The 25,838-nt window shown below is 38.3% G+C and overlaps 2 protein-coding genes across 4 annotated transcripts in view; both read right to left on the bottom strand.

Moving 5' to 3' along the window:
- Positions 1-240: 240 nt before the first annotated feature.
- Positions 241-14,122, bottom strand: NSUN3 (NOP2/Sun RNA methyltransferase 3). Its single transcript, XM_053971754.1, has 7 exons — positions 14,039-14,122; positions 13,208-13,317; positions 12,306-12,356; positions 11,263-11,555; positions 9,829-9,983; positions 9,181-9,302; positions 241-874 (listed from the first exon to the last, which is right to left on the bottom strand). The coding sequence occupies exons 1-7, from the start codon at positions 14,120-14,122 to the stop codon at positions 604-606; spliced, it is 1,086 nt and encodes a 361-aa protein (XP_053827729.1). The 3' UTR covers positions 241-603.
- A 2,546-nt stretch (positions 14,123-16,668) lies between these two features.
- Positions 16,669-25,838, bottom strand: part of ARL13B (ADP ribosylation factor like GTPase 13B) — a 33,408-nt gene continuing 24,238 nt past the window's right edge. The window contains exons 6-12 of one of the 3 annotated variants that reach the window (XM_053970309.1): positions 25,082-25,284; positions 24,034-24,127; positions 22,699-22,915; positions 22,229-22,342; positions 21,711-21,779; positions 20,948-20,991; positions 18,626-18,768 (exon numbers count right to left, since the gene is read on the bottom strand). In XM_053970309.1, coding sequence (XP_053826284.1) covers positions 20,984-20,991; positions 21,711-21,779; positions 22,229-22,342; positions 22,699-22,915; positions 24,034-24,127; positions 25,082-25,284 — 705 coding nt within the window. In that variant the 3' untranslated portion in view covers positions 18,626-18,768; positions 20,948-20,983. Of the gene's footprint in view, positions 18,769-20,947; positions 20,992-21,710; positions 21,780-22,228; positions 22,343-22,698; positions 22,916-24,033; positions 24,128-25,081; positions 25,285-25,838 lie in introns of all 3 variants that reach the window. The other 2 variants (XM_053970308.1, XM_053970311.1) reach the window with 2 other exon arrangements.

The following is a 25,838-nucleotide window of genomic DNA, read 5'->3' on the forward strand; positions in this document are numbered from 1 at the left end:
CAATTCATATTTTTGCAAGCTCAAAATAGAAGAATATTAATAAATTAAACAAACAAACAAACAAAAAAGCTGGTGTTGATCTAACTGCTGACCTTTTCATCTGTAAACAAAAGACACCTTTGTTTTTTAAACAAACAACTTAGCAAATATGAAACCAGTTCTGCCAGTGCTTGAAGATGACACTGTACATACAAATCAGTTTTCTAGATGTGTTTAGAGAGAATGCAGGCTTTCCATGACTTCAGACCACTGAAAACCATTTATTTAAAAACATGCTGCATGAGAAGCAAGTTAGTAAATAAAAAAAACAAAAAACAGTGCAAAACTCTACCACATTAAGCCTGTATTCTAGAATCCAAATCCCTTTAAAAGCACCACCCTGAAAACAATACAAACTTCCTAAGGACTTCTCAGAGGCTCACAAGCCCGCACTGGAAGGCACATTCAGCATTTTAAATTAAAATAAGTTAAATCTCTTGCTTCCTGCTGTTGCAGGAAACTGCAACACTCTAAATTCAGTTGCCTTGGATATGTTCATATACATATACTGTATTTAAATCAGTATTAATTTATCATATACTGCTCATAAACAACCAACAGGCGTCAGGTGGAGGACACTTTCTCTAATTTAGCCACGTACATGGGACCCCACGCTCTCCCTTTCTCTGGGAGAACCAGCAGCTCATGCTGCTGCATTCCACTGAGAAAAGTGAATTCCTGGGAAACACCTCTGGCCATCCCACTTAGATCCACAGGCATCACATTCCTGCAGGAGTTCAGCATGAGATTGATCACATCACTGTTTTCTGCCCTGGAGAGGGTGCACGTGGAATAGACCAAGGAGCCACCAGGACGCAGGGCTTGAACAGCAGACCTGCAAAGAACAACAGGAAAAGGGGGGAAAAAAAACAACATCAAAAGTGATAGACTGCTAATGGGAGAATGTGTAGACTTAGAAATCCAGAGTATAAATAAATAAATAAATAAATAAATAAGACTTAAAAAAAAAACATTACAAAAGTGTCTTAACTTTAAGTTCGGGAAGCCACCCACAACACAATTTTGCTTTTCATTTATTATTGTATTCTCAGTTAGCCGAAGGTATTTTTTACACCACAGTGACAAGTAGAAAGCAGCATCCATTCAGAATATACATCAAGCATTCCCGTGCTCAGCACTGCTGTGAAAATGCTGCAATTGCACACAAAATGGGTTACCCCACATCAAAGGGGCCTGTTAGACACTTGGCAAGATGCTGGTGTGAACCTGTAACAGCCTGAATTAATGACTGGGCTGTAAGTTTAGAAACTTTCCTCCTAATTCTGCAACTTATTTAGCAGGTAAGAGGATTCAAGGGTGTCACTGAGCCGCTGCTTTTCAACCTCATTTTTTACAGGATCATATATTTATGTGCTCTTCGCTTATTAAGCTGTTGACAAATTTTGACTAAACAAAGGCAAAATAGTGGCTTAAAGCCTGAAAGCTTCACAACTACTGTTGGATGGTGGGAACAGAGGCTCTTTATCACTTTACCACTGAAACTGAATTTAAATAAATTGCTTATTTCCCACTGCAGCAGATCTGCCAAGTCCTTACTCAGACACATGAAATACAACCTGTGAGTATAGAAATGAGATATGCAAGTTGCATTCACCTACTCCAAATTGAGAGTAAGGAGAAAACTCAAAAATCTTGCACCACAGAAATATTCTTCAAACCTGGTACCACCACATTTCTAAAAGAGGAAGCTACACAAAAGGTTCATTTGGTATTAAAACACTGTCTGAAGACAAATCCCATTAAATCATATGTTTTTGAGCCATTTTTGACTTAAAGGCTGAATTGTAAGCTGGTATACAAACAGATACTACAAGCAAATACCACATTAAATACAACCGTTCCCTCAATAAGATTTCTTTTATTTAGTAATGAGAAAATCAGAACAGGTGTAAATGACACTGAATAATCAGAGACTTGTAGATATTACTGACAAAACTGTGCTCACACACCCCCCACACCCCAGGAAAAAAGAGAGCCTGGGACAAAGAAAAAGAAGAAAAGAAACAACCATCTCCTCAAATCAGATGAGGTGAGCAGCCCCCAAATGCAGAAAGTCTGATTCCAAGTCTAGATAAACAAAGACAATGCCATGGAAATAGCAATTCCTCCAGGAACAAGCTGAGGACTTCCCAAGCGTGATAGCTGACCAAAAACAGTTGAAGAAGGAAAGAAGAAAACACAAGGGAGGAGAAGATAAACCCTTTTAACAGAATTGCAACTTTTTGGGAAAATAATCAGTAAAGAAAAGCTTCAGCACAAGGAGGTTCAAAGCTGATTACAGCTTTCAAAGCTGCTCTGAAAGTCCTGTGCAAAATAATATGGGAACACCAGGACACAGCTTCAGGCAGTGGTAAGACCAGGTGAAAACTCCTGAGGATTATACCAAACCTATTTCTCTTGGGAGCATAAACATGACCTTACTCAATTCTTTTATGAGTCTTGGTTATGATAATTAGCAAGCCAAGTATATATGAATAACCACAGTGCACTCATATATATGGGCTTAACTGCTAAATTAAGGCCAAGCAGGGATGTGCAACCCTACCTTCTCATGGACACCAAACCAGCAAGAAAGCCTGATGCACTATCTCTTGGCCTTACTCTCACTTGGGGAAATTAAAAATCACTTTCCCCCCACCATGTATTGGATTTTGCTTTTTATCCTTCACATTAGAACTCAAAGAGAACAGAGCTGAAGTCTAAAAGGGCTCTCATGAAGTCGAGCTGATCTTCAGATTATTATCAGAATCCACCCCCATAATTCATTTTTGACAGACTTTCCCCTGCCAGCTACACCTTTTCCATGCATGCAGGAGTGCCAAGCCCTGAGGGCAGCCAGTAAGCCTGGGAACATTTTAATGTGACAATTGAGATGTACTTTTGGCAAACCTGAGAATTTTACTCAGAGAAGCAGATAATGGCAACAACTTTCCTTCCTCTAAGACAGCATTTAGACAAGAGAGAAAATTCTTTTACCATGTAAAAGTGGGAAAGGTAAAAGATAAAAAAGTAGATGTAGCTACAGGTTACAAGGTTAAAAACCTGGACGCTTCCTAAATGTCCTTTTCTTCCTATATGGAAAGCAAGTACTCACCAAAACAACATTTTCAAGGGCACCATGCTCCTCCAACTGAGTCCATCAGAGCAAAGAGCAGCACAGGCCTCTGAAGGAAAACTTGAAAATCTTACCTCAAAACCCCCTTGTGTCTAAACCTCAACTTGTGAATCTTTACTGGCCCATGACCAAAAAGGTCAGCCTGCTCAGTGCAGCTCTCTTCATTTTGAACCTACAGCAGGAATTAAAATATCTGAGGAGAATTACTTCAGGCAGCAAGGTTAATCAATGTATCTATCCATCTTGTCAAGTGCAGCAACAGTTGCTTCAGTGCCTGTGCTCAAAGTCAACGCCCCCAGCTCTGATTAAGCCGTGCCTGGTTTCTGATAAAGCTGCACGGAGCTGCAAAATTCCAAGTGAGGAAGTGCTGGGCTCAAAGTCACACGGGGTGACACTGAGCTGGGCCAGCAGAGCCAGGGAGTTTGGTCCTCTCCTCAGCAGCAGCACAGAGAATTCATTCAGGACAGGATTTGATCATCAGGGAATTAGTTCATCAGAGAATTGTTCAAATACATTTAGGTAACTTCCTCTCTAACCACTGGAGGGAAACAAGCTTGTCCAAGAGGTAGGCTGGAGATGAAGCATAACTTAGTCCTACTTTAACTCCACCATCTGGAACTAAGACTTCTTTCATTGGGAATTTTAATTACTGACTCTTAGCTGAAGGAATTCACTGCCTGTAACTTTGTGACTCCCAAAAATGGGAAGTCAAATCTAGAATGAAGATGCTAAAATATTTTTCACCTTCCTCTTATTACAATGCCATGTTTAAAAAACCCCACATTATTTAAAGGTAGTTAATCTGCAGTTCTTTTTCTCTTGGTGGCACACATGACATTTGTGTTTATTGAAGAGCTAAAACTTTCAGCTGAAATAAACATCTAGTTAATATCATAATTCTATTTCAGATGCATATATTTCCTGTAATGAGTTTTACAGGTTTACAGGCACTACTACTGCAAGGTTTCATGCTTCACATGAAGAAACATCAGAACACACAATAAGAGCCCTGGAAACATTTTCTGGAGCCTTTGTCTGTCCATCTCATTCAACAAGTTCTGTAAAACAAGTGAACACATGTAGATTGCTCCCCTCCTCTTTCTAAATGAGACTTTACAGCACTAACAAAAAACAAGTAAAGAATACTCTATATTTTTGCAGGGTGTGTCTCTGGGTACAGGTTCATATTGTACTGTGGAAGTCAGATGCATTAATCTATCCTAACTCCCTGTATTACAGCAGTACTAGAAAGGACTTTGTAAAGAAATATATTATTTCAAAGCTCTTCTTTTTTTTTTTTTTTTTAAGTTTATTTCTCAAGATTTACTAGATTAGGGAAAACAAAACACCATTACTGTTTAAGATCTCAGAGGGAAAAACAATTAGCATGCTAGAGCCACATGACAAACCCAAAAAAACTCTTCTATGCAACTAAAATATAGTTAGCCAAGACTTAAAAAGGATTTTTCCCACTGACAGAGAAAAGTCTTGGTGTCTCAAACATCCTTTTAAAAATAGGCAGACACAAAAAAATATATTTCCCACTATAGGTAGCACCTGCATCTCCAGCCTATCCTCTGGTGTGTGGGTTTCTGCTGCATGCCACGGGAAGGGGCAGCAATAATTATATTAATAATTCGACCATTTTCTGTATTAAAGTGAAAAGATGACACAATTTTAGGGCAATTTTAAACTAACACAACACTTCAACAGTGCCATCTTTTGGCAACCATGATGCATTTCTGCTCAACAGGCAAGATAATGTCTCATCAGAATAAAAAATGCCAATTCTATTCTTTTTATTGACTTAAAATATCCACATCACCTTTTGCCTCTTGCAAGAGTCCAGATACTTTGTAGCAATATGACCTGCATGTTAAAGGTTTTGCTTTTATTTCTTTGAACCTGAACAAAATGATCAAGAAAATCCTTCAGTGTCAAAATATCAATTTTTTTAATACTTTGTGATGGGTAGTGACAGTAGTTCAAGCACTCCCTCTGCTCCTCTCTAAGTAAACTTTGCTCCTGTGGAGAAACACTGCAGCTCAGAGTAACAGGAGAATCATGAAAACAACTGCCTTTTTCAACACTAAATTGAATTATAAATAAAAGAAGACACAGGCATCAAAACCCCTCAGCCAAACCCAGTCTGTTCTACCCTAGACAAAATTTGTCCTGAAAATCCTGATAAGCAACATTTCTATTGCAAATAATTCTAAATTATTCTAAAGCAAAGAAAAAAAAAACAGACAGAATTATTGATCTTTCTCCTTTAAAGCATGGTGACTTCTGGAATATTAATCCTGTTAAAACAGGGATGTGAGACAGCCCAAGAGGGAGAATAAAAGACCTTTGAAGCCCACTAAAGAGAGCTTTAGGGTTAGTGGCTATCCTCACAGCTCATAAAACACACAGAGAAAGGACTGAAGGTGGAATTAAAGCAAAACTTGTGCCTGAATTCAAATATGTGATCCCAAAAAGCTGCAAAGTAGCTTATTTGTTCAGTCATACAGTTATTTATATATTCAATAAACCTGGCTTTGCAACATATCCTAAGGGACTTGATCCATAAGTTATACACAGGATGCTGCCACACTTAAAATCAGACACCATTTATTTTAAGATAAATCATATGGAACACCTGAAGCCACAGCAGTGGCCACAGGACTCAGTCTTTGTGAAAAAATTCCAAGCAACCATGAAAAACCTCCAACAACCCAATCAGAAGTGTTTTGGGGGATGGCACAGCACAAACACAAGATATTCAGCTTTTTTAAGATAGAAAGTGGCTAAAGAATCCTATCATCCACACAACCCACAGCAGATTTGTTGGTCCAACAGATGGAATTCTCAAAAATTCCCAGTAGACCTAATTGAGAAGATGGTTTTGGACAATAAAAGGATTAACTGGGCAGCTACAGAGGAGCAAAGGGAAAAATTCCAGGGGAAAGAGCTGAAAATGTGATTAAGCAATTCCCAGCACAATTTACTCCACACAGCAGAAATGGTACAGTGGTGACATATGCTAAATATATGATTTTATATTTACTAACACAATTTTTCTGCATTCACTCTATAACCACAAAAAAGCCCAGCTAAGAGCAAACAAATTCTCTCCTGTGGAAAACTCCACAATTCAGTGAAAATACAGATTCAGTTTAATTACTCAGAGATGCTGTATATAGAAGAGTTCCAGCAGTCCGAATGCCTTTGCTGAGTTTTCTAAATTGTATTCTGTTGGATTTCTTTTCTGCTGAGCCCTAACACATGTTCCTTTCAGCTACAGAAACCAGTCTAAGAATAATTACAACATCCATAACAGTTTAACCACTATGTAATTGGGCATTCAAGCTTAGCCCAAAATTTAATTTCTCTCTGAGAACTGATAACATTGGTAAATTTGCTTTTGGGAACCACTGTATTTTGTGTTAGTATTTAGCATCAGGAAGTGAATATTTCTTTTTTTTTAACTTTGCAATTTGTTTTCTGCACGAACACTCCAAACACTAACAAGATTTGCAGTGTGTTCTTGGATTAGAGCACTCAGCAGGGATGCTTTGTTTTGGGTATGAGCAATCACTACAATCTCAATTTCCTTCAAATCAGTGGTGCCCTCATTGCTTAGAACATTTGCTGTTCAGCATTTATACCACTTATTTACTTTTCAGATTTTATGCAGGCAGCAGGAAGAAAATTGTTGCATCAGCTTCTTCCAGATCTTCATTCTCTGAAGCCTCGATGTACTTAATTAATTACATTGTATTGCAAACCCTACTTTTCCTTCCTTAACTTCCCTCTTTGATGACCCCAGCTTCCTCCCAAACACATCCATAAGAATAAGTTAGAGGTGAAGCATTTCTTTCATTAAGGAGGAGGGAATCTCAAATTTTAGGCTGTTGCTTGACAGAAATAAAAATAGAACTCCACTTTGCATTTCATTCTTTGCAGTTTTTTTAATTTCAGTTTTCTCCTGAAAACTGCAATAATGCTCATCTTCAAATCACAGGATGGTTGGGGTTGGAAAGAACCTTATGATCATCCATTTCCAATCCAATCCCCAAACTATTCCAAATTGCTCCAAGCCCCATCCAGCCTGGCCTTGGACACTTCCAGGGATCCAGGGGCAGCCACAGCTTCTCTGGGCACCCAGTGCCAGGGCCTGCCCACTCTCACAGGGAAGAATTTTTTCCTACTGTCCCATCTAAACCCACTCCCTCTCAGTTTGAAATCATTCCCCTTCTGTCACTCCATGCTCTTATAATCTATTTCTTGCATTATTTTCAATAGAACTGCTGGGATTCAGCCTTACACTTGTTTTTGGTTACAGATACAGGAACTAAGGTCAGAACACCTGGGAGCATCAAGCACCAGGTAACCTGAATCAATGAACCAGAGAGAGCCCTGCATGAGCTGGCTCATGTAAAAAGCAGCACAGCTTTTTTTTTTATTATTTTTACAGTAATATTCACGGAGGCTCAGCCCTCCTGAATATTACTGGAAGTACTGGAGAAGGGATTCAAACTTAACTTTTTATTCATAATTATGCACCTTAGTTGCTAAACAGAGGCTTGAATAGGGAAACATTCCAGAATTTTAATTCTAATGCACTTGTCACAACCCGTTCAGCCTTTTCTGATCTTGCTTTATCATTTCCTTTTTCCCCTTTCACGTGGGATCTGAACTGGGAATTCATTTACAACTGGGAATTCATTCTGAAGTGATCAGGTGAACAGGACAAGAACCAGCCAGTGGACAGCTATCCTTCAAGTATTTTACCCAATAACCCAATCAATAACCCTTATATCCTTTACCAATAACCCTTATAAACTCTAACTCTTGAAAGTAACCATCCTTTTACCACAATTTATATAGCAAAGGTATTTTGTCTTTACAAATTCTTATTACTGTTGCTAAAGTAAAGAACATTTTCAACAGAAAGTTCTCTCCCTATTTAGGAATAATTCAATTAAATCTGATTTGGGCTGACAGGAATGTATTTTTTTTTTTTTTAAACCCAAGGTTTTTGCTGTCATGAGTTCTCCAGGATTACAATGTGGAATGATTTATGCAAATTCTCAAAATTTCTCTGCATGATGTATGCTTCCTTTTGCTACGGGTTCACAAATTGGATTTCCCATGTCAGATATTGAAAAGGGAAAACTGCAACAGGTCAGTGTTTTAAATGTGATTGATTTCTTCAAAGGAAATGGATGACATGATGCATTACTGCAATAAGATCCTCATATTTCTGTAATAAATCACAGGCTTTTGCCAGGCCTTTTTCAACTGGAAGTCTTCCTAAACTATCTTGAACTGCAATGGGAACTTTCCATAAAAATTTTCCTTTTTTTTCCTTATAATATGTTATTTTTCCCTCCATTTGCTTTGACAGATGGACTTCAGGCATGACTGTTACTCCACAAATAACATTCAAGGTTTTATTTTAGAAGGTTTTATTGAAAAGTCACTCTTTCTTTCCTCCATGAGCAAAACTGTGCCGTTTGAAATGCTTCACAAATGCCAGCCCACAGCTGGTAGCATTAAAATGTGTAATACATGACAACCTGGCTTTGGATTACTGGGGGCACATTCTCAAAAACAAACAATCCTCTCTTTCTCCCACCAAACCTCACATTCTTTTACTTTTTTACCCTGCCAGTTAGCACTAGGAGCCTTTCTGTGCTACAAACAATCAATATGGAATATATCTAAACCCATTTTAGCTGTGCCCACCTACAATACTTTGATTTTACACCAGGCTGTTGTGAGTCATCTGAAAATGGACATTCCTGTGAGTGAGTCAAGAGGATATCACTGCTGATATCACCCACCCAGACTTCCACATCTTTATTATCTCAGACCCACTGGTTATTCTAAACAGCATCCCAACCACATATTCCTGACATTATTACCAGAGGAGGAATCCTGGGTTGGTTTATTAAATCTTGCCCCCATGTAGTTTTTATTAATTACAGGAAGTTCCTTTAACTTTTTGCACTTCTCACCTTAGAAGCTGGAATTGCAGGGAGGACAACTCCTTCCTTTGCATGAGCCTGAGCACAGCTTGCTGAGGGTCAGCAGAGAAGAGCCAGCTTCTGTCATTTGAACAAGGAGCATCAACCAGGACCTAAACAATTAATAAAATCAAAATTTAAAAAAATCTCAACAAAGATGGTCGCCTTTTGAACACCATGTGCCAAAATATATTCAAATTTCTTTTGCAAATATTAAGAAAATTTTATTTTCCATTTTGGGGATGAAATGATCCCATTACTATTTTTAGATGTTTTTATGGGGTTAGCTGTTGGGGAGATAAAAAATTAGTGCTCTGAAAGTAAGATCTACCTGAGCAGCTCCCTCTTGTTCCCCTCCCCTTCCTAATTACACATCATGCAAAGATTACAGCTATCAGGTCTTCAGAATTCACTCCCAAGGCTGAATGGGCAACATCATCCAACACAGGAATAAATGCACACAAGCTTCATAAAGTGTCTCCTGAGGCTCTACAAATCCTGTACAAGACTTTATTCCCCTTGACAGGTCAGGTATTTTTTGTGGGGGCCAGGAAAAAAAAAAAAAAGAAAATTAAAAAGACAGCAGCATAGGAAGAAGAATCAGAATGAAGAAATATAATCTGCCAATAATAATGTTACCTTGTCATAAAATTCAGGATGAAGATCTCCAATCTGTCTACCATCTAGTTTAGAGACTGTTATCAAGTTAATTAAAGGATCTGGGATAAAGGATTCTATTGTCTGCTCCAACCATCTTGACCTCAAACCATCATATTCATTACAGTGAAAATGACCTTAGAAAATTAAGGAAAAAAACAAAAAACAAACAGAAGTAAACACCTAAAGAGAAGTCTTTATAATATTTTTTCTGTTTTGTTTTTACAAATATAATGAATTATACCCATTCTGGAAGTTCTACTGCATTGCCATGACTGCCATGGAGTTTAAACCTTATGTGCCTGTGTTATTGCACTTTTTAAGAATACTACTGAATTTTTATAAACCTAAATAAATTTCAACATGGTCCTACAGAGCAAACCCTAAATATTTACTACAAATCCTTCTGTAGCAATAGACTTCTACAGTAAAACAAACTTGAACCATGACCCATATCCAAAGAATGAGTGCCTTCCTGGGCTTCTTGAGCCACCATCTAAATGAAGTGCATGCCCCATATTACTAAACTGCCTTTTAAATAAATAGAGCATCAACTTTGTCTATCTTAAGGTACATCTTAGCATTCACTGAGGTATATTAAGAATCAAATTCTTCACATCTTCCATTCAGCAACTATTTGGTCTCTTCAGAAGCAGACAGAAGGTAAAGTGTTGGGGTTTTTTCCTCTAAAGCTTCTGGAAGGACAATTTCTATTTAATTTACTTCATTAGCATCACCCCATTCCTCGAGAAGAGGGAGGGAAACCAGCTGTAATCAGCTGGTGCAGGTGGTTATGGTAATCATCAGCAGGAGCACAAGGTGCTGTGAAGAGTTTGAAACAATTATTACTCAAGCCAGCAAATAAACTTGGAAACAGCAATCCCAGCTTGCCTTAACTCCTTGGCCCAAGCTGCTGCTTGCTGCTGCCTTCTAAACACTCTGATCATCTCAGAATCCTCCTCCAACAGATTCCTTACCACAAACCTTCTCCCTTTGCCCAGATCTTGAACATTTCAAGACTGCAACTTGTATAATTTCTTTAGCTCTGCTTTACATCAGCACACTTAAATTGACCTGTAGTATTTGCACAGCACTGACAAAAGAGGCAACAGAGGAGAAGGAAAAAAAAAAGTAAAAAACAGCAAGAATAAGATTGCAGATTACTTACACCCCTGTGCCAACAAATTGATATGTCTTCAAGTGACTTCTGGAGAGGTAATAGTTGAGAAAAAATCCACAGAGCTACCCCACTTTTGCCTGTCACTCTGCACTAACCTACGTTAAAGTAAGGACTGCATTTTTAATGCTCTTTTAGGCAAACAGATTTCACAAAATCCTTATTAAACAGCACAAAACTAGGTGGAATACAAACTGTTGTTTGGTTTTTCACCCTCCACCAGCAGCTGGCTCCATTACCTGGACAGGCACACTGCAGGACAGCTACAGATTTGCCCCCTGGTGCAGCACAGAGATCCAGAACATCTTCCCCATCCTTCACCTCCAAGGCCAGCACGGGCAGCAGCGAGGCAGCATTGAGCAGGTAATACCCCTTCAGCCTGCCAGGCTGGTGTTTCTGTGCAGGGAATCTGCCAGGAGCTGTCCTGCTGTAACACCTGAAGGCTGGAGGAAGGTAGGGCAGGGCTGCTGGGAAGACAGGATGGAATCCCTGCTCAGCAAGGCTGCTCTCCAGGCCAGGGCTCTGGCTGAACCTGTGAAAAATGACCAGATAATATTGGCTGTCTCATTTATGTCTTAGTTTATGCATGTTGTCAGAGATTACAAGTATTTAGAAATAGTATCAATTACAACTCTTTTTAGATGCTTGTTAATATAATATAATCTATCAGCTTAACTGTGCACTGTGCTGCTCATAGAAATAGTAGTGTAATGAATATAATATCTGTGTATCACTTATGGAAACAATAGTGTGATGAATGGATTGTATTACAGACCTCAGCAAAACCTAAGATGTGAAAAAGGCTTTTGTGTAACTAAGAACTGCAAGGCCATCCACTGACTGACCCCTCCAAGTGATAAGATAACCATGACACAAACCAGAGCACCAGAGGACAATTAGAGAATACCATGCTAAATTTAAGAAGGACATACTAAACCCTTACCAGAGGATGTGAAACAGCAGGATGGAGACACAAGAAGAAATAAAATATATTGATCTGACACCCAGGATGTCATGCAGATAAGCCAGCATGCGAAGAAGTCAAACAAAGGAGTTCCCAAAACATCAGAAAGTTAGCAAGAATGTTTGAATAATTTAGGAAATAGATGAATATGCATGTGCCTCAGCAATTTAACAGTATAAAGATAACACTGTTTGTATACAGGAGGTGTTCTTTGGCTGTTGGCCAGGAGCACCTCAGAGCTAGAAATATTGCCCTTCTTTATCCTGTTATTATTAAACTCTAAAATATTCTACAAACTGAATTCTGTTCTTCACAAACCTGTTCAGCAGCACGGCGTGCTGCCAGCACCACGGCGAGGTCAGCACGTCTCTAGGGTGAAAAAAGGAAAAGCCATTCAATAACCCATCAAATAAAACAGTGTAGGAAGCCTTTACTTACAATCTCACTATTGGATAATTCTGGTGTAATCAGGAATTAATCATTTTGAGGGTGAAATTAATCATCTTGGTTAGAAAAGTATGCAGGAAAATAATTTTACTAGGAAATCAAGAACTGTTTTTTTTTTTCTAATTACTGCATTTAAGACACCAATTTCTTCTGAAACAAGACATTCTCCATTTTTCTTATTTTATGTAGGAGATATAAATGATGAAGCATAATGGTTTTCCTGACTATAAAGTATCTCCCCTGGGACAAAGAATTACTGTAATATTAACTGTAAACAACAAAAATAATCACACACACATGGGCTTATTCCAGCCCACACTAAAATGCCATTTTTACAAGTGTTCATTTTTACATTTTTTGTTCTGCAAACACCGGGCCAGTAAAACTTAAATCAACAGATATTTTTGGAAGACAGCAGTGGTATGTGATAGAAACATGCTTGTTTGTATTTCAGTTTGCTCTTTCAGGCCCTTCTCACATGCATTTCCCCTCTTTCTGTTTGAATTCCTATTGGTAATTTTTCATGTAATCTCAAAAAAAAAAAAAACAACTATTCCTCAGGAGTACTCACTGCCTAAAGCAGAAAAACACATTGATCCAATCGAAGAGCTTTTAAGTTGACTCAATTAAACCAGTGCTATGCATCGATGCTTTTTGTTTTTTAATAAAGAAGTTCTTTAGCAGCCGTGTGATCAAGACCCAAATTTAGTGACAGCCTTTGCCGTATGTGTCATTACTAATTCAATTCCTTATCTCTCCCCAGAGCCACAGACCTGACACTGCTCCATGCATCTCCCAGTTCTGCCGAGTACTGCTTGTCGAAGTGATCCAGAACCACCTGGCAGATCTGCTTCTGGAGCTTTCCTTTTGCCTTCTTTTCCAGCTTCAGAGAAAGGAAGAAAAAAGAAAAGTAGTAAAGCCAAGTTAAACCCTCTCCAGTTCTCACTAGAATGAATAAAAAAACATCTTACTAATTACATCAACTCGTTATCAGTGATACCGGAATGCTCAAATATTAGGTCTCATCTTTACGTGATCAAGATGCGATAGACATTTCAGGGAGCAAAGGAGTTAAGCTACAGCACACTCTTCCTCCCTGCTCGGCTGGTTAATAAATACCCCTCCATATCCACTGTGCTGACAATCCAGTGGTTCCTGGCACTCTGATGGGGATTAACCTACGAAAGGAAGGGAAAAAGCTTTCGGTTTCTAAGCAAACGCTGAATTTCCCTCCCTCGGGGCACCCTGCAGCCGTGCCGTCCCGTCCCGTCCCACCGCGCTCCTTCCGAAAACCACACAGGGACAGCGCAGGGACGGAGCTCGGGCCCCAGGCCGGCTGTGCGGCCGGGAACGCTCTGTCTGTGCCGGAGCAGTGGCTACAGAAACGCAGGGCACGCTCGGAGGTGCGGAGGAGGGAACAAGGCGCCCAGGGAAGCGGTGGGACGCCTCACCCGTGGCAGCGTTCCGAGCGGGCGGCGAGCGCAAGCGGGACGGGCGGGCTGTCCCTGCTCGCACGGCCCGCGCAGGAAGGGGCCGGGGCCCTCCCGCCGAGCTTCCGGCCCCGCTCGGCTCCAGCCCCAGCTCCAGCTCCAGCCCCATCTCACCTGCCCCGGGTCCCGCCCGGCCGCCCGGCCCGGCCCCAGCGCGACCCCGGCGCGGCGGACGAGCGGCAGCGCCGGGCCCCGCATGGCCCCCGCTCCCCTGGGCGGGGCGGCCGCGGCCCGGCCCCCGCGCTCGCTCCTGCCGCTGCACGGCTGGGGATCGGCGATCTGCACAGCACCGCAGGACGGTGAGGGCTAGGAACGGACCTTAAAGATAGCTGGTCCCAAGCCCTCGGCCAGGGGTGGGGACACAACCCCCTAGAGGATGCTCAAGTCCCCATCGAGGCGGGTTTTGAACGCTGCCACGATTGAGGCATCCTACAACGTCCCTGGGCAATTCGTTCCTGTGTCTCGCTACTCTCACAGTAAAAAAAAAGAAAAGCAAAAAAACCAAAACCAAACAAACAACCAAACAACAAACAAACAACCCCCCCCCCCCCAAAAAAAAAAAAAAACTTACTAATTTTTATCTGCCTTTTTTTTTTTTTAACCGTGGGACTTGCCATCCCCACTCCTCTGCCTCACCAGTAGCCAAACCAGGATTAGATGGCACCTGGGTTCCCACTTAAATCAATTTACAAAAGTGGTCCTCATCCAGCACCTGATGGAGGGTCTGATGGCATCCACTACCCCTCACCATCAGGTCTCTGCTTGTGCCCTGTCACCAGACCTTTAACCCTACCTGGCCCGGGCTTTGGAAGTGCTACTCAGCTCATCTGAACCACACTGGACATCACCTCCAGCTTAACCTGCTGTTACTGCCATGAAAAACTGCTGGAAGCTTGAGAATTATTCACAGAAATCTCTCTCGCACACTTTCAGATCAAACATTCTCCAGGGACAGGAATCAGGAGGACCACTGTACCCCAGTTCAGCTGTCCCTGCTTTAGCAGCACTGAAATTGGAGGCTGCCCTCATCTGATCCCTTCATCTGGACAGAACTTGAGACCTGCAAACTGCTCCTCCAAGGAAGGGCATCCTGCAATCATCTGTGTCCTAGAAAACAAAACAAATCCCCACAAACCCTTTTGTGCCCCTTTGCCAACTCTCTTGCCCTGTGGAAGCAGCAAACTTGTTTAAGAGTGGTTTTAATTAAAGCTTATGCAGGCTGAACCCAGCCTCTGAAATCCAGACTGGAAAGGGGTGCAAAGGTAAAGGCAGGAATGCTGTTGTATGGATAAATATTTGAGTTTCAGGCACCAGCTAATGAAGACTAAGCGTTTTTGCTCACCTCATGCAGATTAGCTTAGAAGCTGATTTAAAATGCTTCTATCAGGGTTGTGACAAAGGGCCTGGAGGCAAAACCGAGATCTCTTACATATCAAATGTGAAGGAAACCTGAAAGGCTTTTTGATAAGTGAGTTTTACTGACAGATACAGAACAAAACTGGTATAAAAAGTATATCTGTGGTTGTAATTCTGCCAAGGCCAGCACCATACCAGAAAATGTACACAAGAATTCAATTTTACCATACCAATACAACAAAAAGGTCTGCTGAATGAGTCACCTTCCCCTAAATCTATGGCTGTATTCCACTATATGATAGACGGTGCCATGTGGCTGAAACCAGATTTGCACCAGAAAGCAAAGAAAGGACTCCAGTTCATCAGCATCACCACCATCACAGCCAAACTGCAAACAGCAATAATGCATCCTGTATCTCTCTCATGTGTTACTGCAGATAAACTTATCTCAAATTAACTTACAACAGGCTCCATTACTTACTACAAATGAAATACTAGTGGGGATGTTCTATTCAAAATAGTAAAGTTTTTCAAATGTAATGAATCCCAGGAGCCAAGAAACTAACATGATGGCAAAGTTATTGAGTAAGCATCCTGAAGTTACAGTACTAAACTTTCCACTAAAATACGGGAATATATTACTGAAAAAAATACTACTTGAATCTTATTTAAAGGGAAAAAAAAAAAGAATTGATGTTGTTTACCTTGTTATGATCCATCAATCCTTTCCAATCTCACACCAGAGACCTAATGGATACCAAATATGCCTATTTTTAATAATTTCAATTTAAAAACCTTTACATCTATGAGTAAGGTCTTTCTGTGGATTCTAGGATGTAACTAAAAGGAAAGAAAATGGAACAACTTATTTTGAAGCTCTGAGTCTCTCACATTAATTCAGTTCATGAACATTACTATTCCTTCTTGGAAGACACTTTTAACTTGCCTTCAAAATATTTTGTGTAAATTGTATTCAAGATGTTACATATAGATAATGCAAAATGTTCTGCTTAAATAGTGAATTTCTGTGTTCTTGCCACTCTTGTATTTAAATACAAATACTCTGAGCTGCAAGCACTGATACATTTCGAAAGAGATACTATGGATGACAAAAAGTCTGGCAAAATCTAATTTGTGCTCTCAATTTACAGCTGCACAACTTTTATCTCTCAAATATTAAGTGCACTATCAAAGCCCTTTATAGCTATACATATACACCCAACTTATTGCCAATCTATCAGTATATGCTAAATTTCATCACAGTTCTCCTGCAAAAATATGCAAATATAAGGACTCTATTTCATACATTTTAGAAATGGGAGACTTACAGCCCTTAAATATTTATAGACTAGACCTACTTCCAAAAATTTGTAAATACAGGAAACATGTTGATGCTTTGCATTAGTTTTATTCTATACATAAATGTAATCTTGAGCAAATAAAAAGTTATAGCAGTATAAATTACTGAAAAAAACCCCAGCATAGTAAATAATTACAAAGCATATTAATAAAACAAAACTTTATAAAACATTTTTGAGTACTTTGGTCACATACTGGTGAAATTTATTTTGAAAGCAAAAATGAAAAATTATACAGGTGTCCACACACACAACACACAGAACACACAGTTTATATATATAAGCATCAACATTTTAGTTTCTCAAATTTGTTACCACAGCAGGATTTAGCTTTATTTTTAATAAAGACTTCCATGATTTATTTTAGGAAAGAGTGAAAACAAGAGAATAATACATTCCTAGAAATTGAAGCTGTAAAAAAAGTAAGTCTGCAAAAGTAGAGCCTTTAAGCCAAACACTTAAGTGGTAACAGATCTAGTGTTAGTAAAGTTGAGATTGCACATACACATATTGGTGCAACCTCCCCTCCACTTAGTATTGTGTTGTCTGAAGGGAAAATGACCAAATCCTGAGAGTATTTCAACTGATTCATGTTCCAGTATTAGATTACAACAGAAGCATTCTCATGCTGGTAGTCACATAGAAATCCTTTCCTCCTTTCTCTAAACTAGCAAACATAGAGGAATAAACCTCTCCACCTACTCCAGACTTAGTATCCTGAAGACTGATTCCACTTTACTCTTTAAAAATCATCATCATTTCATTTTAATATGGCAGATGTTTGTGCGACTCCTTGCTGCAAGGGGTGCACGACAAGGATTTCCAATATCAAAGTGCTGAAGACATAACACACCACGTTGTTTCAACATCTAAACTCCTTTGGTAAGACACATTACTGACAACAGAGCAGAACATAAAATTACCAAATACTGCTTCTGCAAAAAAAAACCCTGAATGCGGGCTTCATCCTGTCTGTCATTAAGTGGCAGAACAATGGACCTTTACAAATACATCACTGGTTGTCTCCAATGTAACAGTAACAACATTTAAACAGGAATGTAACAAATTGTAACCTTTCTTATTTAGGTATCACTTGTATGTGATTTTAAACATATTATATGGAAATGTTATAGAAATCCTTAAAAACCAGGGGTTTCTTCAGTTTGCAAGATGGTATTTCAGTATTATTGAGATGAACAACTGAGGGAGGTCATCTGCATACTGGTTGATTCAGTTTCCCATCAAAATTGATGATTTAGTTAGTGCAAATTTCCCACTATGTGACTTTTCTCATTTGTTGTAGTAGACAATACAGTATTCAATTCTATTTTTTTCCACAGAATTTACTACCTATGTCAAATTCAGATAACAAAACAAAGAAAAAAAACAGATAAGAAAACTTCCAGACAGTTCAAATAGCATTATTTTGTATAAAATGTATTTAAATTTTTTTATCGTACCCTCTGCTTCAGATTGCCAGAAATATGAAATATGTAATGTAATACCTAAGAAAAGGTATTGGTACTGTAAGAGAAATATAAGAGTCAAACACATTTTATGCACTTGACTATCAACTTTCTAATGCTCCCTCGGTATCATTTCATTGGTAGCTCCACTTATACTTTCAACTCATTTTATAAAAAGGTAGAAAAATATATTCAATATTTGTTTAACCTTTCTATAGTCACCCTATCATACAGGAATCTTACAAAATGCTTTAGAATAATTTATTCCCTGAAAAAATACCAACACCTGCACAGCACCTGGAGAACGGTCTTGGTGGGAATGTACAGTCCAGTATTATGGGATCTTGAAGGTGTTTTTCTTCAGGTTTACAGCCAAGTCTTTTCACAAGTAAACCCAATAAATCCTGAAGAAGAGCTGGTGATGTGAAAAGTAAATTATAAAGTCTGACCATTAAGCACAACAGGATGAACTCCATGTTCAGTTGTCACATGCTGATAAAATGTCATGTAAAAAAACTTCCTTCAAGGGTAAAAAAAAGAGATAGGATTTTTAATTTATGTTTTTTAAAATTCTCTTTGTGCTCCAATTAAGCAATAACATCATGGGTATCACTGTTGGGTCTTTGGCGTAGAGTCAGCGGGGGCAGAGGCTTTCCATAGAAATCTGTGGAAGAAATTCCAGAGCAGAAAAACCACATCAATCTGTCACCTACCCCCTTCCTGCCTCAAAGAATGTTTACTAAATTCTTACTTCCTTAATGAAAGCCAGGTATTCCATGAGTTTAGAGCTAATTCCTCCAAGCTAACTTTCAAACCTAGTGCTAATTAATGTCTAGAGATGGATTGGCCAAATGAGGATTTAATTACATTTTGTTATACATGCATCAGCATTTGCAAGATCAAGCCCAAAGGGGATCTGTAAACATCCCTAAAAACAGGAAAGGAGAAATTCAAATTGTACAAATAACAACTGAAAAAATGAAGCACTGAAATTTGTATGTTTGTATGTATTCAAGACCACACTGCAATATAGTTATAAATGGCAGTAATACTGTGCAGAAGCCAAACTTTTGGGACCATTTGTGCATGGCATTTTTCTTGCTAAAATAAGCTAAAATAACTTTCTAAAAAAGCTATTCCAGAATTTTTAGGTAAAACTGCAGCATTTCCTTTCATCAATAAAGAAAATTAAAGTGGAAAAATTGTACAACACAAAGTTATTAATAAGTATATCCAAAGAGAGCAACAAGCACTCTCAAACATTTGTAATGGATATAAAATAAAAAAACCCATGCAGATGGGAACATGCAAAACACTTCACAAGCAAAATAATATGGAAGATGGTAAGAGGAAAGAGGTAGAAATCAAGAAAAAAATAAAAGCAGCTTTTTGAAGCATTCAAATCTCAATTCTGTTTATACAGACCACCTCTTCCCCAAGAAAGGCTTGATGGCCTGCCAACACAAAATTCAGCTTTAATAAATCATCATTTTCCAAGAAGACTATACCCACTTGTCCTACAGGTGCAATAACTTCTGTTACAATTGCATTCCTGAGCTAAGATTAACAAAAGGAAAACTGGACTACACTACTTTAAAAATATATAGACTTGTCTATAGGACTGAGGCTTTAATTATCCTTACATTTAGTCAGCAAAATGAAAACACTTTTATGTTATTGTCATAAATAATTTCATTTCAATAGCACTAATTACAGCAGCAAGAAAACTGCAACAAATGATTCAAAGGTCAATGAAAATCTGTCCAGTGGATGGTTTTATTAATCCATTTTTTGAGGTCTGGCAGAGCACTTTAGGCCTGGCAGAGAATTTTACCTCCTATAATGGAAGAATTTTAACATTGTTGCAAATGTATCCTCCACTGAAAATAAACAGGCACTCATCACCTTCTGTTGTGCCAAAATTATTAGCATGACTGGAAAAATTGCAGTCTTCAGTGAATGTAAGTGTGTAATTACAAAGTTTGAATGTCTGAAAAAACTTTTAAACCCACCTTTGAATTTTGGGCAAAGGTGGGAGAACAAAAAAAAAAAATCAACACTGATTTATTTCTCTGCTGAAGGGACAACCAAAAGTAAATTGATTTTCAGAAAGATGCAATTTAGGGATTATTGTAAAAAAAAAAAAGAATCCAAGGTAGGCTCCACTTGTCTTATGGAAATTCTGAGTTTCCAGTGAGGAGCAGGTTCTCAGTGTGCAAAATATGTAAAAATGGGCAAGGCCAGGTGGGAAATTAAATCAGTGCAAGATGGACTTGGCAGTGCTGGGTTAACAAAACCAATGATCTTAAGGGTCCTTCCCAGTCTCAATAATTCTCTGATTCTATGGATCTCAAACTGACAGAGTTAAAACCCACAGCAGCTTTAAGCAAAAGAAAGAAATAAATAATGTTTTTGGAAATCAGGATCTAACTAAAGGTTTGAGAGTGATGGGCTATGAATGTGAAGAACTTTCTTCATTTATAAATAGGGCTTCCCTAATAGCAGTTTTCTTGCTAGGATTTGCAAATGTGAATCTTGTCAGAGGTTCAAAATTCCTTAAAAAAAGAATATATCTCCCAAAGAGTAGGCAATGCCTTGAATTCAGCTATAAATTCTGAGTACTTCAAGTTTGCTCTTACACCTCTGGTCAAGAGATAATTTCCCTACCAACATATATGCCATTGTCAGCTTCCAAAATTATTTAATAATTGTACTTATTTTACAAATTAACACCTAGCTTAAGCAGGTTTTTTCCTCTTTGTCCCACCCATGCTCTTCCTACAGAATGCAACACCTCCCTCAGGCACGGATAAAAAGTGAGTTCCTTTTCTTCTCCTCCCTACCTCTTCATCTGGCTTTCCTTTCTTGTCACCTTCACTCTATTTGCCTTTAAAAAAAAAGAGCAAGATGGTTTACGATCAACATTACAAATCACATTTTAAGCACGTGAATTTCCTGTGAGAAACAGATATTTTGGGTTTAGAAATCTTATTTCCCTTTCAGGCATCTTTTGGTTCTCTGGCAGAAAAGGTCCTTGATTTTGTGTTCCAGATGTCTCCAAATACACTTTTCACCATTTGAAAAATAAAAATGTAAGAAAAATGAAGAAGCTATCATCTCAAATTCAGGAAAAAATGTAATATCAACATATGAAAAAGTCTTCCACAATTTTCCAAAAATAGAAAATAGTCATTATCAAAGCAAGAAATCAAGACTCCCTACTGCACCTTGATATTTCCATTTAAAATTTTTCATTTTAAATGCAGTATGTATTTGGACTCAAGGAACTGGCCCCATTACTCTTTGCAATGCGTCGCTTTAAAATCTTTGGGTGCAAATAACTTCAGATCATTAACAACTTCTGATATCCCATGCCACTTTAAACTTTATGAGGAAATTGGAGAGAACTCATTGTTTTTCCTAATTAAAAATCAGACTTGAAAACATCAAAAAGATGCTTTCTACTAAGCAAAAGGGAAGGCTTTTGGTCAATGAAAATTGGAATTTAGAAATGAAAAACAGATGAAGAATGAAGTGAATGTAGAAGTGAATGGACAAAAGGAGAATGGTTTGAAAAGGTACAAAGCCCCAAATACTTCCAATTACCAGGATGATGTGTTTCACCAAGAGGCTCAAGTTTTCCAAGTCTGTTAAGTTTGGGAGTTCCCCATCCAACTAAAGGAAAACAAAAACTGTCAGAGCATTCCATGACTGCACTGGATTATTCTGAGCTGTACAGACCCTACATCTCCTTGGGAGAAAACAAAGCATTTAGAAATGCCCAAGCTATGCACTACATTGCATCCATGGTGAAGAATGATGAAAATACTTCAAAAATGAACTGATTAACCTTAAAAATATTGGTATTTTTAATCACACCAGCGAGTAATCAAGTTTCTGGCTCTTTTTTTGGGAAAATTATGTTTTCCCCATGGAATAGGCCAAATCAATACTGCTGGAAGTTCCTATCATGAAGTGAGAAACTGCATTAAAGATTTTCTAGAGAGGAAGGTTTAGTAGCTCTTCTCTGTATGTAACCCAGTCCAATTTCATCATTCACAAGTGGGACTTTTAAAGGATGACCCACCACAAATTGAGACATCAATTACTGTTTTTACACTTACCTGGTGGGAGGGCTGGTGGTGTAGGATTCTTGGGAAGAGAGTCCTCTGCATTAACAGGTTCTACTCTGTGGCCCCTTTTTAATTTTGGTTTTTTACTTTTTTTCTTATTGTTATCTACATCCAACAGAAAAAAAAACATTACATATCCTACAGTTATATTCAGGTAATAACCTACATCAGATTCTAATACAATTGCTGGGGAGATACATCAGAGCTTTCAGTCCAGACTTAGAGATAAAATTATGGGAAATGAAAATCACACAACATTTTGCTAGAGAAAATAAGCTGTGGGCATAAAATATATGCAAACTCTACGTTTCCATGAAGAAATTCGACTTATATAATCTATTCCTTCATTTTTGTGTTCCCAATAGGTGACAGTGGTATGTGGTATAATGACAAATACCATGGACAGAAGGAAGAAGCACGTGAAAAATCACATGAAATGATTTAAAAGGCAGCAGTTTTACCTGAGTCAAGGCATTCTGAGGCTTGTTGGTCACTCTCTTCTGCATGCTGCAAAAGCTGGGCAGTTGTAGAATTGCACCTTTCCAGCCTGCTGTCATTTGTATTTTGGCTACTGCTACTTGATAAGTGATCTTGCTCTGCTTGGGATTTCAAGACAATTGTAGCCTTTTCAGTCTCCAGCTTTTGTCTCTTCTTTTCCTTTTCCAGCTGTTTTTCATTCTAACAAAAAGGACAAGAATTTTTAAAAATTACTTCTAATGTTGTAAACTGACTAATAAGAAAGGTTACTAAAAATTGAAAATATTCCCCAAATATCCTACATTCAGCGTACAATTTATTTTCAAATAGATGAAGAAATTAAATTTCCAATATCCTGTCCAGAGGAAGGGAGAAGGAATTATAAAACAAAAGGATCTTTAGATTTATTGCCTGTTTTCTTGTTTTATTTTTGGTCCTATTAAAAAAACAAAAAACAAAACAACTTTCTACTTACTTTTTTTTTTTTATGTGTTAGTTAAAAAAAATACGGATGCTTAGAGCCTAAGTCTCCAGAAAATGCTATCCCAGTTTGAATAAATACCTATTGTAGCATACAACCTCAATGACTGGCTGCTTCACAATTCTGTGTCACTAAATCACCATCTCTGCAATATTCACAGCTGCACCTTTATTTTCTTGTTTTTGATGTTATTACTAAATGGATTATTGTGCATGTAGCTGCCTTGACATGTTCTGTCGACATGGGTGCTTTTGTCTTGGAAAAAAGCAAATGTTTGAATTACTTGCTGGAAAAGTTTACGTGTTTCTTTAGATTGTGTTATCTCCAGGCAACTGAATAAAAAAAATGAACTCAGAAATGTAGGTTAAGGAAACTTTAATATGAATGTGATTTTCGTATTTCAAAATTAATAAAAAATTCTCAAGAGTCTATTTTCAACTGAAAAGAGGTTATGCTCACAAATATGAATAACTGTAGAAGTCAGGGAAATCTGATATGACTCACCACATCACTAAAACACCTTAGAATAAATGAATAGACCTTGAATATTTTCCACTTCTGAATCCCAGGAGTTTAATTAGGAAATGTTTTAAGTCATGTGTTTATATTTATTTTACTGTGTCTACAAAATGTTTGTTCCCCAATCAATAATAGGTGTTTTCTTATCACGAAAACATTGATTTGATGCACAGAAATCAAGGCTGCCAAGATTCAAGTAAGAATTTAAAAAGTGCTGTGCAGACAGACTTAGAACAACTCTTTATTTTTTTCTCATTGCCTCTCAGACATTTGTTAGTGGTAGTTCTGAACAGACCCAGATTTCCACAAATTCTCCTACCTCAGAGATTACAGCAGATATAGGCTGGAAGGGGTTTCCACATTTCCCAGGCTCAGGGTCTTCCTCCTCAGGTACATTTCCTTCTTCTTTTTCCCTTTGGCATTGTTGTTGTGTTTATATTGTTTCAGTGGTTTTGGGATTATTTTTTTTTGGAGCAAGGGGAGTGGAAAGAGGGAGAATGAATAAAGAATTAGGAAGAAGCCAGAAATCTTACAGAGAACAATGTCAGTCCTCTCAACACAATCCAACATGTTCAGGAGGTTTTATGTGTGCAGAGACTTGAGGCAGATTAGGAGTAAACCAATTTTTTTAGAAATTTGTGAAATGTATATGAAAACCATGTCAAGTTGCAGCTGTTTAAAATGTACTTTAGTAATTTACTTGCTTATTTAAACCAAAACAGCCAGAATATAGTCTAAGATACTTCCCAGCTACTTCTCACAGTAACTGAGACTCAAAATTCTCTGTCTATATAAGGCAGAGGAGAGGACAGGGGTGCAGCAAATATTTTAAGAATGCCCTAGTAAAATGATCAGCTCTTCACAGGCACCACAGCAGGCTGCTAAAGACCAGAAAGGGATTTGAAGGGGAGTAATAAATCAGTTATCCTGCCTTCCCTTACTGCACCATCTTTAGTTCCTTCATGCCTCACCTGTTGGATATCCTGAAGTTTATTAAGCATAGTATTGAATAAATTTTCATATCTAGACTTTGATATTCATATATGGGTTAGAGAGTCTAACTTAATACTTTATTTTAGAAGGCAACTTTAAATCACAGGAATTATTTTTTAGGTCAGCCTTCTGTGAAGTTATATTAGTAAGGCCAAATTTATCCTACAACTACCTTGCAATTCTCATTCCCAATACATTTCCAGCATGCAGCAAATCAAATAAAGGGGATGAAGAGGCAAAAACTTCAAGAAAGACTCTTGGCTTGTAAGCTTTAAATCCTGGATAGCCTGGTTCCTGTAAGATCTATGCACAGGAATGAACCAAATATCTCAGAGAAGGGAGGAAGGGATGGAGTAGGAATCACAGGAAAATACCTCTGCTCCCGTATCCTCCTGACTCGCTCAGCTCGTTCCAGTTTCTTCTGCTCCTCAAGTGCTTTTTGCTCTGCAGTGTCTCTCTGGATGCGCTCATTTAAGGCATCAAAATCTTTTGCTATGATATGGAGAAGCCAAAATAATCCCTTTTTGATTGATTTATCAATTTTTTTCCCACAGCCCATGATTGCTGAGCAAGGTTCCTGTAAATATACGGAGAAGGAAGGAAAAATCTGCAGTTCAGACCACATTCCTTGACTGGAAACAAGAAATTAGTTGAACAATTACTGTTAACTGTGAAGCCAGTAAAACACTGAGAATTATGGGTTATAAATAGTCCATGCTAGATTCATCAATCAAAATGAAAAAAATCTGAGATGAAAGAGGATCAGCTTTGCTTCAGTTCATGAAAGAAAGTTTAACATGTTCATAAGCACCTCGGGGGTAAATAAAATCTCCTGTGAATTTGTCAGAAAAGCTGTCAAACCAATTTTTTACAACAGAACAGGCACTGCACCTTGAGTGGAGTAAAACTTTTTGTCATTATACTCTCAGCAGTGAGAGAAACATGATCCAGGCAAATCTGTTGAAAGAGAAATGCAAACCTCATTGAGAAAACAGTTCTGAAAACACATCTGGTAAGAAAACATTGAAGGACCAAGAGTGCTTCTCTTGAGATCAAAGCAGTTCAGGCAGATAGGATAATAGCCTTCAAGAACATAAGGTGAAACTGCAAATAGGAAAATAATAATTTCCT

This window comes from Vidua macroura, chromosome 2 (genome assembly GCF_024509145.1).
Source record: "Vidua macroura isolate BioBank_ID:100142 chromosome 2, ASM2450914v1, whole genome shotgun sequence".
Taxonomy (NCBI): domain Eukaryota; kingdom Metazoa; phylum Chordata; class Aves; order Passeriformes; family Viduidae; genus Vidua; species Vidua macroura.